The sequence below is a fragment of the Cinclus cinclus genome, chromosome 8, assembly GCF_963662255.1.
Source record: "Cinclus cinclus chromosome 8, bCinCin1.1, whole genome shotgun sequence".
Taxonomy (NCBI): domain Eukaryota; kingdom Metazoa; phylum Chordata; class Aves; order Passeriformes; family Cinclidae; genus Cinclus; species Cinclus cinclus.
The window spans coordinates 10,085,460-10,101,788 of NC_085053.1; the positions used below are offsets into that span (position 1 = coordinate 10,085,460).

General features: G+C 38.0%; 1 protein-coding gene across 2 annotated transcripts in view; it reads left to right on the top strand.

Moving 5' to 3' along the window:
• VAV3 (vav guanine nucleotide exchange factor 3) overlaps positions 1 to 16,329 on the top strand; it is a 150,297-nt gene that overhangs the window by 52,854 nt on the left and 81,114 nt on the right. For both annotated transcript variants that reach the window (XM_062497230.1, XM_062497231.1), the window contains exons 3-11: positions 208 to 266; positions 978 to 1,043; positions 3,336 to 3,444; positions 6,084 to 6,176; positions 6,274 to 6,342; positions 9,445 to 9,548; positions 11,495 to 11,594; positions 12,905 to 13,000; positions 14,665 to 14,733. In XM_062497230.1, coding sequence (XP_062353214.1) covers positions 208 to 266; positions 978 to 1,043; positions 3,336 to 3,444; positions 6,084 to 6,176; positions 6,274 to 6,342; positions 9,445 to 9,548; positions 11,495 to 11,594; positions 12,905 to 13,000; positions 14,665 to 14,733 — 765 coding nt within the window. The remainder of the gene's footprint in view (positions 1 to 207; positions 267 to 977; positions 1,044 to 3,335; positions 3,445 to 6,083; positions 6,177 to 6,273; positions 6,343 to 9,444; positions 9,549 to 11,494; positions 11,595 to 12,904; positions 13,001 to 14,664; positions 14,734 to 16,329) is intronic.

Genomic DNA, 16,329 nt, shown 5'->3' on the forward strand with positions numbered 1-16,329 from the left:
GCGCAAAGCCCGCTGTTCAGCGGTCTGCAGGACTGAACTTCATCGCAACTGCGTCCAGATCCAACTGCAAATTGTGTTTGGCGCAGCCAGATTTTGGCCCTGTTTATATAATTTGATTTGAAGCAGTGCTGCTGGTTATGTAATAATATAGGAAAGAATGTATTACTTCTCCAAGTAATCATAGTTTCTGTTTTCCCTCTTCTGCAGGTGATAGAAACACTTTCAAAGCTTTCCCGCACTCCTATTGCACTAGGCACAGGAATAAGGTATGTTATTGCCAAAGGGAATGGTGGGAGTTATGCCTCTTGGCGTGATGATTCTTGTAAAAGTTGTTAGAGCAGTACAGGCTGTGTCCCCTGCTAAGAACTAAGAACTCCTCCAGCTGTAAGCCAGAGTGCCATGTGGGCAGCTAAGCAAGGCTCTGAACCCTAAGGAGTTACAAAAGGTATCTGCTACCTCTGGTACGCTGAAGTACTGTACTGGTCATGCTGAAACAGGAGGTGAACAGAGGAGCAGCTGGTACTGCAGAGCTTGTGTGATAATCGTGACACAAGGATGAGAAGTCAAGCTGATGCAGTGCTGATTTATGTAAAGCCAAATGGGGTTTCACTTCTTCATTGATTCTAAAAAATCAGCAAAATTGGCCAAGTTTGTGAGATTCTTGTCTTCAAAAAGAAACCAGAAGATACCCAACCGGACCTAACCTGAAAGTTTTGATTATTTTCCAGTTGAAATATGTCAATAATGCGTGTTAGTGGTGGTTTATAACAGCTGTGTTCAGTAGGGTTTTTATTATATTAAGTGTCAATCCACATAACAAAGTAAAAATACATATATATTGCTCATCAGAGAAAGGGGGGGAACATATAACACATTAGTATGCAATAATCTGTGTGAAGGTTTTGGAAGCCAAACAGAAATCCACTATGTGACAAGGCTAGTGGTGTCTGTAATCAATGCTATTTTTCTTTCTATAGGCCCTTCCCTACAGAGGAAAGCGTCGATGATGAAGATATCTACAAAGGTCTTCCTGATTTAATAGAGTATGTTGTAAATATATTAATTACAGATTTTGTCTTTTAGTTGCATTTGTTTGTATTGTATTGTAGAACATATCGTTTTAATTGAGAATGGGATATTTATTTAATTTGTAAGTATTTTGTTAGTCATTATGCTGACCAGGAAGAAGGAATTATGAACACTTATTTGAATTATTATGATACATTTGCGTATATAATGTAACATGTTTCATAGAGAGTGCTGGTAGCAAAGTAAATAAAGAATGCATTTCTACATTACCTGTCAGTACCAAGAGAATGCTTTCAGAAGATAGCAGTATCAGTTGTAAGGGACTCAAGAAAATTGTCTTGAACTTGCAAAGAAAATTGAAGTGGATCTTTTCCTAAAGTCAGTGAAATTCTTAATGTGAGTGCATTTACCTCTTCTGGGTAAGTGTTTGCAGGACTGTCAGGATACTCTTGTGTCCTAGGGTTGGGATCTCTCAAGATCCATGAGGAATCATGCTGGACAAGAGCTGGGTCAGAGCTCACTCTTCCAAGGCTCGCAGTTCACCAGCACTCCTTGTGTGGTGTTGCTGCAGTGTGGGAAAGAAGCTGCTGTTCACACCAGAGATTTGTTTCTTCAGTGCCTGTAAAGAAGGGAAACACCACCATGATTGGCATTGCTCAGTTTACCACTTTCCCTGCAAAGCTTGTCCTTGTCTCTGCAGCTGACTGTCTCATAGATAATTGCTTTTCACCGCATGTAGCAGAGCGTGCAGAAGGGAGGAGTTGCAGTCTCCTCTGAGACCCAAGTGGGCAAGAGGTGATGTCCTTAACTCTTAGATGTGGTGGCATTATAACTGTTTGAAAACAATATTTCTGCCAGTTCTTAAATGGGGATGTAAATTCAGCATTGTGAGACAGACTTTCATGAAAACTAAAAAAAAAAAGCTAACAAATCATACCAAAGAAATTGATTCGTAACTCTTCTTGTGCAACTGATTATGAATATTATTAATGGAAATTTAATAGTTGCATGCTGTCTCAGTTGTGGAGGAAGCAATTCAAGGATAACAAACAAATGTGCCAGTGAATGATGAAAATGGCCCACATTTTTTAGTTTCCCTCAATTATTAGTAAGTTTATTTGAAATTGATTTAATTGTCCCTGAGTTTAAATGGTGTCTAAAGAATTTAAAATTGATTTAAGTATTTTTGTCAGAAAGAGCTGTAGTAGTTAAGTGTTTCTCTCCTTACTCTGCCTTCTTGCCAGCTTTTGTTCCCTGGAGCAGAGGTGGTAGAATGGAGTGTGTCTGCTGCACCTGACAGCTGCTTGTGTTTAATGGGAAGTGCCAGCACACCATCACTGCTGGTGGGAACTGAAATGCTAGACTAACCTGTTGGTTTTTTACTCTGAAGGATTTCAGTGTTGTCTTCCAACAGGAAAAACCTCAAGATGGTCAGCATATCTGATCTGTCAGCATATCTGATCCAGTTTCTATATTGTTATTGTGACTCCTTGCAGTCCTTATTGACTGCTTGGAGTGTCTTTTAGAGTTCTTTTGTAGACTCCTAAGGAATAGGAGTGAAAGACATTATGGGCTTGATAGAGTCCTAGCACAAAGTAGGTAACACTCTAGCAGGGCTGACTGTAATGAAGCTGAATTAGCTGAGGGTAGAGTTGAGCATTGACTTTCTTCTTTATTTCTGCAGTCTGGGTAATTGGAGGGCACCACTTGAGCATACTCAGTTTTGTTGAACTGTCTGATTTTCAGTTTAATTGGTTCCTTCTTTAATTTTTGTGTAGCTGAAGGTTGCATGAGATGATCCAGATTCTGGTTTATGATGTGGAGGTGCAGTGCCTCAGTGCTGGCTCTGCAGTCTTTGATGTATAATACCCTGGATAGTCCTTTCTTCATGCAGGAAGAAGACCTGTCGCAGTGTCTCAGAGTATAGGGGGATGCCAGGCAGGAAGGAGAGGCAGCTCCTCTTCACTGGAGGTGGTGGGAAAAGGGTCAAGGAGAAGAGAGAGGGCAGATGGATTGTAGCTTGTGACAAAACTGTCCTGAGGTGTTGCTTTTGCTGCTGGTTTAGTTCCCATGTGGTTCTACATTCATGTAGTCTTCAATATTGTGTTGATCTTGTAAAATTTATTTTACATGAATTGAGAAAGGAAAATTAATTAATGGACGTAATTTCCCTTAATGAGTTATTTTCATTAGCTATTCTGTTAATCTATCTGTTTACTGTAGAAACTTCTCCTATGCATAGTCCCTTGCAGAGCTGGTGGTACTTTGTCTATGCTGCAGTTTCTTTTCTTGTCTTGTCTTTTCAGTGAAACTGGTGTTGAGGAAGATGAGGAGTTGTATGATTGTGTCTATGGAGAAGATGAAGGTGGGGAAGTTTATGAAGACCTAATGAAAGATGAAGCAGCACAGCAACCTGTATGTTTTCCCGTTCCTAGCTGCTTTGGAACAGTAACAGTTAACTTTTTGAAAGTTGAATTGATGTCTTTATAGATGGTTTCAGTGATGTGCCTGCTTACCTGCATCTGGAGTTGTCACGTGCAGAGCATTTTCTCCTGTGTGAGACTTTGCAGGCTGTTTGGGTAAAGGGGGAAACACTAACTGTAGTAAGCTTTAAAAAAAGAGTGATTTTTAAAATGAAATACAGTAATAACTTGGAAAATTTTAAGTAATGAAATTTACCAGCTATTTTAACAGCAGTTAATTGAATTGCTTATTTGAAAGTGTCCTACCTCCAAAATTGTTATAATTTTGTGAAATTATTGTGTATAATATTATTTCAGCCATAGTTTGGACAACTAGCCTAACAAGGACAACTGAGAATTGTTTCAAAGTAATGAATTTCCTGCTCATTCAAGGGTGTAGGTTTTGTTGATCATTAGGTTGTCATTATGTTGCAAAGTAAACTGTTCCACTAAGTTTTTTCTAGGAGTAGCTGAACTTCAGAGGCACTTTTTCTTACCTGTACTGGTATCACACATTATTTCTTAACCTGTCTTTCCTTTTGTTTATTGCACTGTAATTCTAGGTGTTTGTGCTGTGGATAGAAAAATTCATATGTCAATTTCTGCAAAAAGTGTCTGTGTCAGTGATCTCTTTGGGTTAGGTGTGCAGAAAACTGAAGTGAATGGTTTTAACTGGAATGTCAGGATTTGTTTGCATTGCTTATATGAGTATTGATGAAGAGCAAATGTCCAAATTTTGCAAATGGATATAAACTACTGAGTACAGCAGCTTCTGTAATGGGGCAAACACTGCAAACATTTTGGGCAGTATTGAGCTAAAGGAAAAAAATAGCTGAAAGTCTACGAAATGTCAAATTCTAATACTTTATAGGGATTAATTAATTACAGTTAACTGTGACAGTGTCTCCTTCCCTGTGCAAAAGAATTTGGGAAGAAATTATACATTTGAGAGTAGGGTGATCATGATGATGCTCACAAAACACAATTCTTTTGATCAGACTGTATTTTTACAAAATGGATACTTGTGTCTGCATTTGATAAAGACTGACCCTTAATGTTCATTGTGGGAAAATGAAGAACTGCACAAACTGGATTTTCAAGAGTAGTTTCTGAAATTGCAGCACCTGGTAAATGAGAGTGAGAGGCTGTGTTCTGCTTGTAGGAGCTGCTTGTAAAGTCATATAGAGACAGAGAAGGGTAAAGGAGATCAGCTAAAGCAATGACCAAGATTTATGTACCTGTGTGATTTGCAATTTAATATGTAGTTGAGGTGGTAGGAATACTGTAAGGCCACTGGAAGGTGGCCAAGCTGTACAGGAGCTGTGTGTGGCTCATGGACAGTGTAAGTGGGGCTTACTCTGTGCTGTGCTTAGCAGGTGTGTCACACTGGCAGCAGAGAAGGAGTGGAAGGGGTCTAGCTCTTGAACATACTAGGAGCTAAATGTTAAAATTTCAGTCTGGAAATTGTGCTATTACTGGAGGATAAAAGTCTTTTGCTCAAAAGCTAGAAGTGCTTTTTCTGAATGGAAAGAACTGTAGTGCTAAATTTCTATTCCTGACTCTCCCTGTATGTGAACAACATCTAGTCATCTGGTCTATGTGCCTCATAGGAATTCTCTATACTGGATGAAAATTAGTAAGATACAATCAGGGATATGCTGCGGGATGTTGCAAATTGATAAATAGGCTTCATAAAGGATTTTGTAGTTCTCTTGCTTGTTAAGATACTACCTATTGTTGGAGAAAATATTTTGGATTAGTTACTGCTTGTAACTGCAAGTGCCTATCCAGTTACTGTGTCAAACCTCCAGGCTGAGCTCTCATCTCTCCAGGTCTTCTGTGCCTTGCTTGACATGAATGGTTCCATATCCCCTTCCAGTTATTTACTCTTTTATTTGAAATAGGATTTTATTGAAGCTGTAATGCTGTAAATCCTATCTTGGGTTGGAGTGCTTGTAAACTGTTTTTATAGAGTCATGTAATTACTGATAATTACTTCCATGTCCTATGAGTCTGGTGGTTTACGTGGAAAAAAATCCCAGAGTCTTGTTGGAGACACACACATACATATGTACGAGTTGAACTTTGAGGTCACTGCACCTCTTCATCTGAGGACATACTCCTGTTGTGTCTGAAGAGAAGGTTCCCCTTGAGAATTTAAAGGGGAAAAACTGTAAATAAGTACAAGGATAGACTGAATCCAATATTTATGGCAATGCAGTCACTTACATGATTTAGCCCCATTAAGTTTAATAGAATTATTAACTGCTGAGTATTTTACATATGATTTCTCAGTCTGGATGTAAATTCAATGTGACCTTGTCACGGCTTCCAAAGTACATGCTGATACTTCAGTGTTTTATGTCTAAACATTAACTTTTCATAATATTACTTTGTTTTTGATTTTACTAAAGTCATTAGCTAATTGAACATTAAAATATTCTTGGTTATTGCTGTCATCTTTGGAGGCTGCAGTACTCAGAGAATTTCAGGAAGCAGTTATCCTAATTGCATAATTCTAAACAAATAGAACCATTTGTTATCCATTAGATGCCTGTTAATGGCTTAAACTTGACTCCATTGTAATTGCAGAAATGTCCTGAAAATGACATAAGAAGCTGTTGTCTTGCTGAAATAAAGCAAACTGAAGAGAAGTACACTGAAACTCTGGAATCGATCGAGAAAGTAAGATGCTGCTTACAGACTTGTAGCATGCATTTTTATAGGAGTCTGGAAGATAGAATTGCAATAGCCAATGTATATATAATTTTTTTTCTTTTAGTTTTTCATGGTGCCATTGAAAAGGTTTCTGTCAGCATCAGAGTTTGATACTGTTTTCATCAACATTCCTGTGAGTAACTGCATACTTAATGGACAGATAAGAGATTCCTAGTGAATTGTGATATATTTGTATTACGTGTTACTGCACAAAATGATTATTTGTCATCCAATGCATGGTATGTTTATGTGGATATTAGCTGTGAACTACCATTTTTTTTTCTGCTTGAGGGAATAAGGTAAGATAAATAGTATTAGCATGTGAGATAGTGATTTGTTATAAACTGGAGTATTTTTGATCCTTAAAAGCTAATAACTTCTAGAAATTGATTATCTTTGAGTAAATGCTGATATTTTAATGGTGGTACAAAGCTGTGACTGCTAAGTTACCTATTTCTGTATGCTGACTAGCTGCTCTGCAAATCCTTGTAGCTGTCCTGGCTCTTACATCATTGAACACACTTGAAAGTTAACATAACTCACAGTTTTGGATTCAGAATCTGGTGCTGAAAGGATAAGGAAATCTTCTGTCAGCTATCTAGGAAACGTCCTGTTTGACTGAAACAATAGTGGTTCCTGTGATATATGTATTGATAAGTGTTCAGAATGTCTTTACTCTGATTTTAAAGAAAGACATGAGAAATGGTCTGAAGCCTCTCTCAACACAGACAAATGAAAGCAATGTTCTTTTATGAGGCCTTTCTAAAGGGTCTCCAGTGTGGGGCCCATGGGCCACATCAAGCTATTATTGCTTGTAAAATATCACCTCTGGTTTGGCCATCTCTGGCATGTCCAACAGGCTCTCAGGTTGTAGGAGGAGGTGTTGGGGATTTTAATTTTATTCTGTGAGATTATGGCCTGTCTGTAAAAATGTTGTAGTTGCTGTTGCAGCATCATCCTGATAGAAGCTAAGTTATGACAGATAGGGATAATACCTGACCCCTTGCCATATTTTTCTCTCCATGAAGTTTTCACTCTGCCTCTTAATTGCTGTCATGTCCTCCACTTCAAATATCAGTCCAAAACACTGTCACAGATATCAGTAACTAGCTTGTCTTTTTGAATTACATCGGCTCCCCACAGAGATTCCTTTGCTTTTGAAAACAGATTTGCCTTCTGTCCTGCATTACTATTTCTCACTTATTGCAAATAAAGCCATGATGTGCCCTACCTAAGTTACTGTAAATCTCTTTCCTAAGGCTCTGTGTGCCCAGGCATATTGACTTATAGTTATTGAAAGATGCAATTCCAGTCAATGGAAACACTACACAAGGGTACAGAAGGGGCTTGAATGCTGTAAACACAAACAGGGAGGTCAGCCCACTCACTACTAGTTAAAGGATTGCATGTGATCACATAAGAATAAAAAGAACAAAACCTGTTTATTTTACGCCAGGGAGACACATAGTAAACTTATATTTGTTTTTTTAAAAATTTTGCTTTTTGTTGTCAGCATTCAGTATTCTGCTGCTACAAGATGCTGCTTATTTCCAACTCCAGGAGCATTTCATAGGCATCCAATAACCTTAAAAGAAATATAGGACTTGCCTAAGCCAAAAATATTTGCAAAATGCTTTGTCTGCTCAGACCTTGACTGTGTGGCAGTTCCTCAGCGGGAAGGCTGGAGGGCAGTGGAAGCTTGTTTTAAACTAAAAATAGCTGTTACACAGAGCTCTGCAGCAAAGTGAGATGTGAAGAGCAAGTGCTGTGTTCTCAGAACAGAATGGATTTTCTTCTGTTCAGGGGTTGTGGTGAAGGATTGTTTCCTTAGGGTGATGTTATATTCCTTAAATAGATTCTAAAAGGTGCTTGCTGGATCAACTGCTGATATCAAAATACTTCATTTTGAGGGAAAAAGCCTCCAAACCAATTACCCCTAATTACTCACCAGTCTAAAAAGAGTACCTTTCATTGGCACTCATATTTCTAAGTTCTGCTCTTTAAAGTGAATGTATGGCTCTGTATTTGTCTCTCTATATGTTATATATATGTATCTGTGTATATTTTGTATATATGTGTTTGTATGTCCATCTATGAGTGCACCCATATATAAATGCACTTATATGTGCAACTATGTATGCCTGTGAATTATTTATACAGACATACAGAGAGAAAGAGCCATGAAAGTACATGAAACAGATAGTGAAGTGTTGGAACATTTATTGACTTCAAATGTTTTTTTTCAAGTTTAAAACTTGATTTGAATTAGAGATGGAAACCCAAAAAGACCCATTGTCCCCTTAGCATTAAGCTGTTTTTCAGTAGTATTGCTAATCTGAGCCCCTGTGTGCTCCTTAGAAAAAGTGCTCCTGTTCCAAATACATTAATTGGGAAACATTTCTGTAATAATGTCTGTGTGCTACACCTTAAGATGCTGAGGATAAGGCCATATAGTTGCTAGCAACTAAATTTGTTCTGTTTTAAGATTCTGCACCCTCATCAGTGATGTGATTGACATTGTATGTACTGTTACTTTTCATCAGCATGAAGTGAAATGTTTTAACAGTTCATGACTCAATATTGGACATTATTTTTATGGTATATAGTTTATTTACCCAAATTTCCAAACTTCTTAACCTGTTTTGAATTAATTTCTTGTGAATTCTCTCACAGTGTCCAAACAGTGTTAAGGCTGATGCAATTTACTGTAGTTTATGTATGATAGTATATGAGCAAGGAGAGTTGCAACAGTAATCCAAGAGCAAATCTTTCTGCAATATTATTTTTTTTCTCTCAGACAATAGGTGAGTGCTGTATTGTGAAACTCATTATGATTGCAGTTAATTTAGCATTAGGACATCTCTAATTGACCAATGTAATGTACAGAACTAATTTTTTACAGCTCAGGGACAGGAATCATTACTTCAACTTGTCACTAAAGCATTTACTTGACTTGCTTCATTTTAAAATTATCATTACAAAATAAAGTTGATATAACAGTGCACGTTTCGAACTAGAATAAAATAGTCTCTAATAGGTAGTTCTTGGAGTTTAGTTTCTCTTGTTGCACCATAAAGGTGTGCCAAACCTTGAAATAAGATTCTACTCTCAAATGATCTATTTTCCAGTTTATTGAAATTACTGGGTCTAACATAAAATAATTTAGTTTTATATTCAAAGCTTTAAGCCATCCTGTTTTTACAAAGCTTTTCCCCTCCCCATTACTGTTTTTAAGGATTTGGTGAAAATTCACAGGAATCTTACACAGGACATCAATGATTCCATTGTTAACAAAAATGATCAGAACCTATATCAAATTTTTATTAACTACAAGGAAAGGTAAGATTTAAGCACTCTTACTAATTGTGCCGATATGTGCTCAGTTAATTATTATACTGTATTTTTGTTTGATGAATATTTCTGAAATGGGGTTAAATTCAAAGTAAGTATCCTTATCAAGCTAGTTTTGGTGTTTTGAGCCTGGAAGTCAAAATGCAACCTATTGTTTTAACAGGCCTCCCTCTTGTTAGCCCAGCTTTGGCTATATTTTAACTTAGGTAATAAATATATTTTTAAGGATACTTAAATATCTTATTTTTCACAGGATTTCTTAAAATGCGCTCAATCACAGATACTTTATAGTATATATTAGTGTTGTTTAAGAGATTAAAAAAAAGATACTTATTAGGGATATTTCAGATTAAAGAAAACAGAAGAGGTCATAACTGGAAAGAAGAAACAGCAGATGTAAAAGAGAGAAGCGACTATGGTCTTGCTTTACCCTGAGTCAGAGGTGTGACAGTAAAGCAGACACCCTTTGCCTTCAAGCTTTGAAAAGCAGGATAGCTGTGGCAACATGCCATACCCTGTGGGCTAATTGCCAGGTTTTTTACCCACCTTTTTATATTGTTCCTTCTGCCAGCACTGAACAGCTGTTGGACTATATAGATGAATTAATATGCCTGTGGTACTTGGCTGAAAAACACTTGTTCTGTTGGCTACGTTGCTGACCTATCTTAAAGTCATCTTTGGGTTTTGGTTAAAAATTAGGTCCTTCCAGGAGTTCAGAGTCAGAAACACTTGTGGGAGATAACTGGGTTTGCTTCAGGGTGATGGGTGAAGGAGGATTATTGCATTAATAATTGGTGTGAAAAGTGGACAGCAGCATCCAAAGAATGTTAGATGGGATAGTTTTCCAAGGGAGGAGGGTGTCCCAGACTGCCCATAAACAGTCTTGCCTTCAGAGACCCTCTGTCTCAGCTTCTAGTTTGGAGCAGGACACAGTTATTTCCCAGGCTGTTACACTTTCTGCTGCTGTAGGAGGGAATCAGGAGACAAGGAGTTCTGGAAAATGCTTATCTTTTTAAAGTTGTTCTGAAATGTGTGCTAAAAGAGGAACAAAGGATATTGAGAAGAAATACCAAGTTTATATTACAAAAAAAAAAAAAAAAGGGAATAGAGGCTGATGTGGTGTCTGAACCATACAGTGATAAAAAGTAATCAGAATTGATAAGTTGTAAAATCAGTGTCATCACTGTATTTTGAAAAAAATTAAAAGGCTAAAGGTTAGGTTAGAGAAAAAGAAATTTAGGAGACCTCAGTGGAAGGCTCATGGGAACCCACCAAAATGGATTTGAAGCATGCAGAAGAAATCACCTCAAGAAATGGATGAAAAGGTGAAAGAAGAGAGCACTCTTGGCACTGGTACTAGCAGAAAGCACTCCACAGAGAGGCAAGAAACTCCTGTCATAAAACCAGACTCCTTCAGGAAGCAAGCACTGCTTCACTTGACATCTGTTGGAAATTTCTTGAGATTTCATACACTAGCATTTTGATCTGGGAGTTCAGACCTGATAGAAACTGTTGGAGACAGATCAGTTTGGATAACCTACAAGTTCTTTAAAGGATGGCTGTAATTAATCCTATTAAGCCTGTGTTCCAGAATTCATTCGTTACAACCTTGGAAGTCTACATTGGTGTAAACAGTATAGACTGTTCTGTTCAACAGAAGTTTTGCTGCTTTTTAATGAATCCTGTATTTATCAGAACATATTTATATATATATGACTATTAAAGGAAAATGCAATGATTTTGAACCATTTTGAAAGCAGAGCAAAACTGTTCTGAATACTCTTCATTCATGCTGATCATAGAACACATGGCTAAAGTCTGTCCTTGCTTATGTAGGCATTGCTCCTTTTGAAACAAAGATTGTGAAGAAATGATCAAGGATTGTTCTTAAATAAACAAATATTCCTTTCATTCTTTCTCTTGCTTTGATTTAGGTTGGTTATTTATGGACAGTACTGCAGTCAAGTGGAGATAGCGATATCATGCTTAGACAATATCTCTAAGACAAAAGAAGATGTTAAATTGAAGTTAGAGGTATCAGTATTTTTTAATATGGTAATATATATATAAAATATGCACACACACTATGTATACCATTGTGTTTCTGTGACTATGTCCTGCTTCCATTGAAGTCAAAACCTTTATGATGATCAAACTGGCTGGACTGATGAGTGAATGTGTTTCAATTCATTCTCTTGGAGCCTCTGATCACATCAGAATGTGCTACATGTAGGAGAGAGCACATTCTGGTCCTGAAGCAAAGGGAGTTGTGCCACTGACTGTAACAGAGTTAAGGTTTTCTTTCAGGAAGTGACCATCAGTCGTACCCTTCCATTTCTCAATATATCTCAGCTGGAACATAGAGTTGCAGGATCACACAGGCTGGGAGGGACCTGTAGGCTGATCAAGCTCATGTCCCATAGCCTCAGGGCTGTCCCCTGGGTCCTTTCTGCAGAGCTGCTGCCCTCCTCCTGTTCCACCTGCTGAGCCCTCAGGGCCAGCATGTCCCTGGCTTGTGCCTGCCAGGTGAGTGGCTTCATCTTTGCCTTCTGCCTTCATGAGTGTCTGCTGCACCCTGGGCTCTGCTGTCTGCAGACCTGCTCTGGGTATCCTGTGTCACCCTGTGGTCATCCTGTGGGTGCTGCAGATCATTGCCAATGGCACTAGAGAGGAGAGGGCCTTGGGCAGAGCTCTGAAGAGCTCTGATTGCAGCTGTCCCTCAGGTGGTGCAGGTCACTGCACTTTTTGAGCCTCATAATCCAGTCAGTTTTTTGTACACCTGGAGCATAACATCCCAACCTGCATGAAGCCTTGGAAAAGTCATGGCAGACATGGGCAGTCCCCACCCATTTACAGATCTAGCCATTTCACTGTGGAAAGCAGTCAGGTAGGGCAGGCATTGATTTGCCTGTGGTAAATCCATGCTAGAGATTCCCATATGCCTTCTTCATGTGCCCAGATATTGCTCCCAAGAGGACTTGGTCCTCAATTTTTGCAGTAAACTGAGCCTGACTGCCTGTGGTTTCCATGATTACCTTTTACTTTTTTTCCCCCCCATACCATTCCATCGGTATGGAATGCCTGAATTCTGTTCTACACTCCTTTGTTCTACAAATGCCTTTGTTCTACACTCTCGTGCATGTTGAAGCATCTAACAACAAGTGACTAAATGAAGACTTTTTTTGCCTTTTTTTAGTATTACCATATCAACTGTTTTTCGTAATTTTGTTGTTAATATTTATTACAAGCGTAATATAGTTGCTTATTTGGCACTAAATTTATATCACTTGAATAGGTTTATTTTCTAGCTCTATTGTATTATTCTTTTTTCTGCTTTGAACTAGGAATGTTCCAAGAGGGCCAATAATGGGAAATTTACATTGCGGGATCTCTTAGTGGTTCCAATGCAAAGAGTGCTAAAATATCATCTACTGCTCCAGGTATTTTATTTTTGAAATTTAAGGGGGCTGAGAACAAAACTGTGATTGCCTGTCATCAGTGGGTTGTAAAAATGAAAGCTAAATGTCTTTATCAAAGGAAGGTGATTGACGCTTCCCTAGATATGTTACGAAATAAAATTCAGTCAAGTGCAGGGTTTCTCCCGGAGATCATTTCTTAGAGCTGAGGCATATCTGGGGAAAATCAAATAAAACATGATTGTTTCCTCAGTCTCTGAACCTTTTATTGTTGGTGTGTTTAAAATGGTTAGTAGTACCAAACCATAATCATGGCACTTGGAAAAGTGAACCATTACTCCCCAAAAGAGGAAGCTAGGCCATACATACAGCATACTTTTAAGGTACTTCTTTGCTGTCATAAATTGCAATTAAGCAGTATTTGTTTTTAAATGCTTCTTGTTATATCCCATAAAGCATTAGCTTTTGCAGTGAGTCCTGTAATAAGGGTGGAGAGTCTTATAAATTTAATTTGATAGCTGTGCCAGAAGACTCATTAGTTCAGCTGCAAAGAAATGTATTACTATATTAGACTGTCAACCCTGCTGATGCTTGTAAAATGTCATTTTAAAAAGATCTACTACTTATATATGGAGCATAATTTTTACTCTGCAGAGCAACATACATTTTGTAATATTAAATTTTTGAAATACTTCTATAAATGAGTCATCAATATTTTGATCAATGCAAAACTGGAAAAAGGAAAAATGAATGGTACAACTGCTTTAAAAAAAACCTGACTCATGATTTTATAATCAACCTGTATATTGTAGAAAGATTATATACAATGTCACTGTGCTCTGTGCAACAATATCTATATGTTGAACAAGGAAAATATTTTACAGACTTGGAAAGAAAATAATGAGTAAATTATTAAAATTGAAACGCAATTATAAGTACTGATTACTTATTTACTATTAAGTGTAATATGAATATAAAAATACTATTTCATTTCTTGATTTTACTAAGTTATTTGAACTGAAATGTATACTTATTGCCTCAAATTATAAAGAAGAAATTACTTATTTCCCCAAGAGGTTATGCTCCTACTTCATAAAACCCACAAAAGACTCTGTGTTTTCCATATGAGAAGTGGCTAAAATAATTCTTTGAACATGTGAAGTTGATTTTGGTATGTTTTCTGAGTCAGCTTCCTTTTAGGTATAATGAGGCAGTGACTTTTAATCTGTGCACACTTCAGCTGAGGTTTTAACTGCAAGCATGGATCCCTGTCTGTGGGCAAGTGCATGCTTTGAAATAGGATGAAATACCACATAGCAAGGTGGAAATTAACCTGAGTGTTTTTTTACCTGGGCTTCCAGTATGCACATACAGTAATAATTTGAATTGGCAAGTTTTAAGTGCTAGACAGACCAAATACACTTCTTGTGATGGTTCATTAGCAGCTAAAGTCAGTGTTTAGGCTGTGCAGCAGTCATTCCTAAACACTTGCCAATTAACTGTTTGCAATAGTCCCCACTCAGGGACTGAGTAGGCTGCTCACTCTGGGGATGAAAATGCCTATTCTTGGGCTGTGTTTTCTGATTTTGGCTTCTTTATTTTTTTTGTGAGTTGGGATGAGCAATGATAATTTCAATTCATAAAAATGATGAACAGTGGGTGGAATGTTTTAACTGCTCTGTCCACAGGAGCTGGTAAAGCACACTACTGATCCCATGGAGAAGGCAAATCTAAAACTGGCACTTGACGCAATGAAGGTGAGCATTTATGGCATTGAAGAATTTGTCTGTTGGTGGTTAGAATGGTAGCTCAGAATTCTGTTTCCTGGAGGAGATCATGTTCTTCACAGCATTTCAAACGTGTTTTCACAAGTTCCTGTGAGCCTTGTGTGTCATGGCAAGTATAAAGTTGAGGGTTTTGCTCAAGTCTGGGAAACAAGTTCAGTGGTTTTCTGAAGCAGAGGGTTTGTAGAATGGAACTTGCCCATTTTGGGTTACTTTTGCATTTGCTGAAAAACAGGTGTTTCAGTCATGTTGGTCTTGCTTCTGAAATTCAGGAGTATTTCTGCTACTGTAAGTGAATTTGAATCAAGATCAGTAATTTCCCAGTGAGATGGAGAGCTGTCTTTTTTTACAAGACCTTTTCCTGTCATCTTAATATGATCTCTGTGGCGTCGCCTTTTGAAAGCAGTAGCATATTCCTGGAGGTAGGGTACCTGTCTCTGTGCATTCACCTGCAAGTGGTACAAACAAATGCTTTATAGAATAACTGTGCTGCCTTGTGCATAAGGTAATATATTACGTACTCCTCTGCACAGCTTCAGACACAAAGCACGGGTCTGTTTCAGTTGCCTTCGTGGCATGAATGGTGACATTCATGTGCTGGAATTGGGAAGGTTTTTCTATTTTTTGTGGTGGAAGGAGCCAACACGATGTAAATTATATCTCCTGTTTTAATCTTTATGGTCTACAGTAGATTCTGAAGTCAGACTAAGTTAGTTTTGGGTCACACAGCTGTCTCATATTTTGTGACTGCCTTGAATGCAAACCAGCTCACAAATGAGATTTTTTGTTCTCTCTTTTGTTACCCGCTTTTGTGCAGTGAACATAGAGGGATGGGAACCATGATAATTTCCCTCAGAGATGGGCCTGAAAAGAGATGTCACAATGTTCATCCATCTAGTGGCAGGCCATGCATCCTGGTTGCTGCTAATTGGCTCAGAAAATAACTATTGTTTTATATTTACTGCTGCTTTTGCTTTCCAATTTGCTGGTTTTCTTCATTGTTGGTGTCTGTTGGATGTAAAAATCAAAGAAATCTCTTGCCAGAGTGGCTGTGGCAGATATGTGCTGGCTGGTAGGATGTAACCAAATAAAATACTACAAAACCTCACCCCCATCCCCTCCCAACCCACAAACCCCTGAAGTCTGAGCATGTCTCCTTAAGGCTTCAGCATTGTTCCCATTCTGATTTACTGTAGTCACTGCCGTTGTAGTAAAAATTACAGTGTAGCACTGGTGTTTTGCTTCTAAAAACCCTGGTGTCTCTCACCAAGAGACAAAAAGAAAATAGATTTGGAAAAACTGCTAGCAAAGTGGTACTGCCCCCCAGGAAAGAAAATTTTTGGAAGGATTATGCTGTTGGATTTCTTTTGGCAGCAAGAAAGGAGGTTATTTAATTTCTAAGCTAAGTCTTTTAAGACTGACTTGAATGTATTCTGCACAGATCCATTTGGGAAGCTAGCATAATGACTGCAGCTATTCATAGATTCTGATTAAAAACATCTTAGGGAGAAGATGCTTTTTCCTCCCACCCGCCAAATTTGTGACCATATTGAAGGGATACTGTAAAAG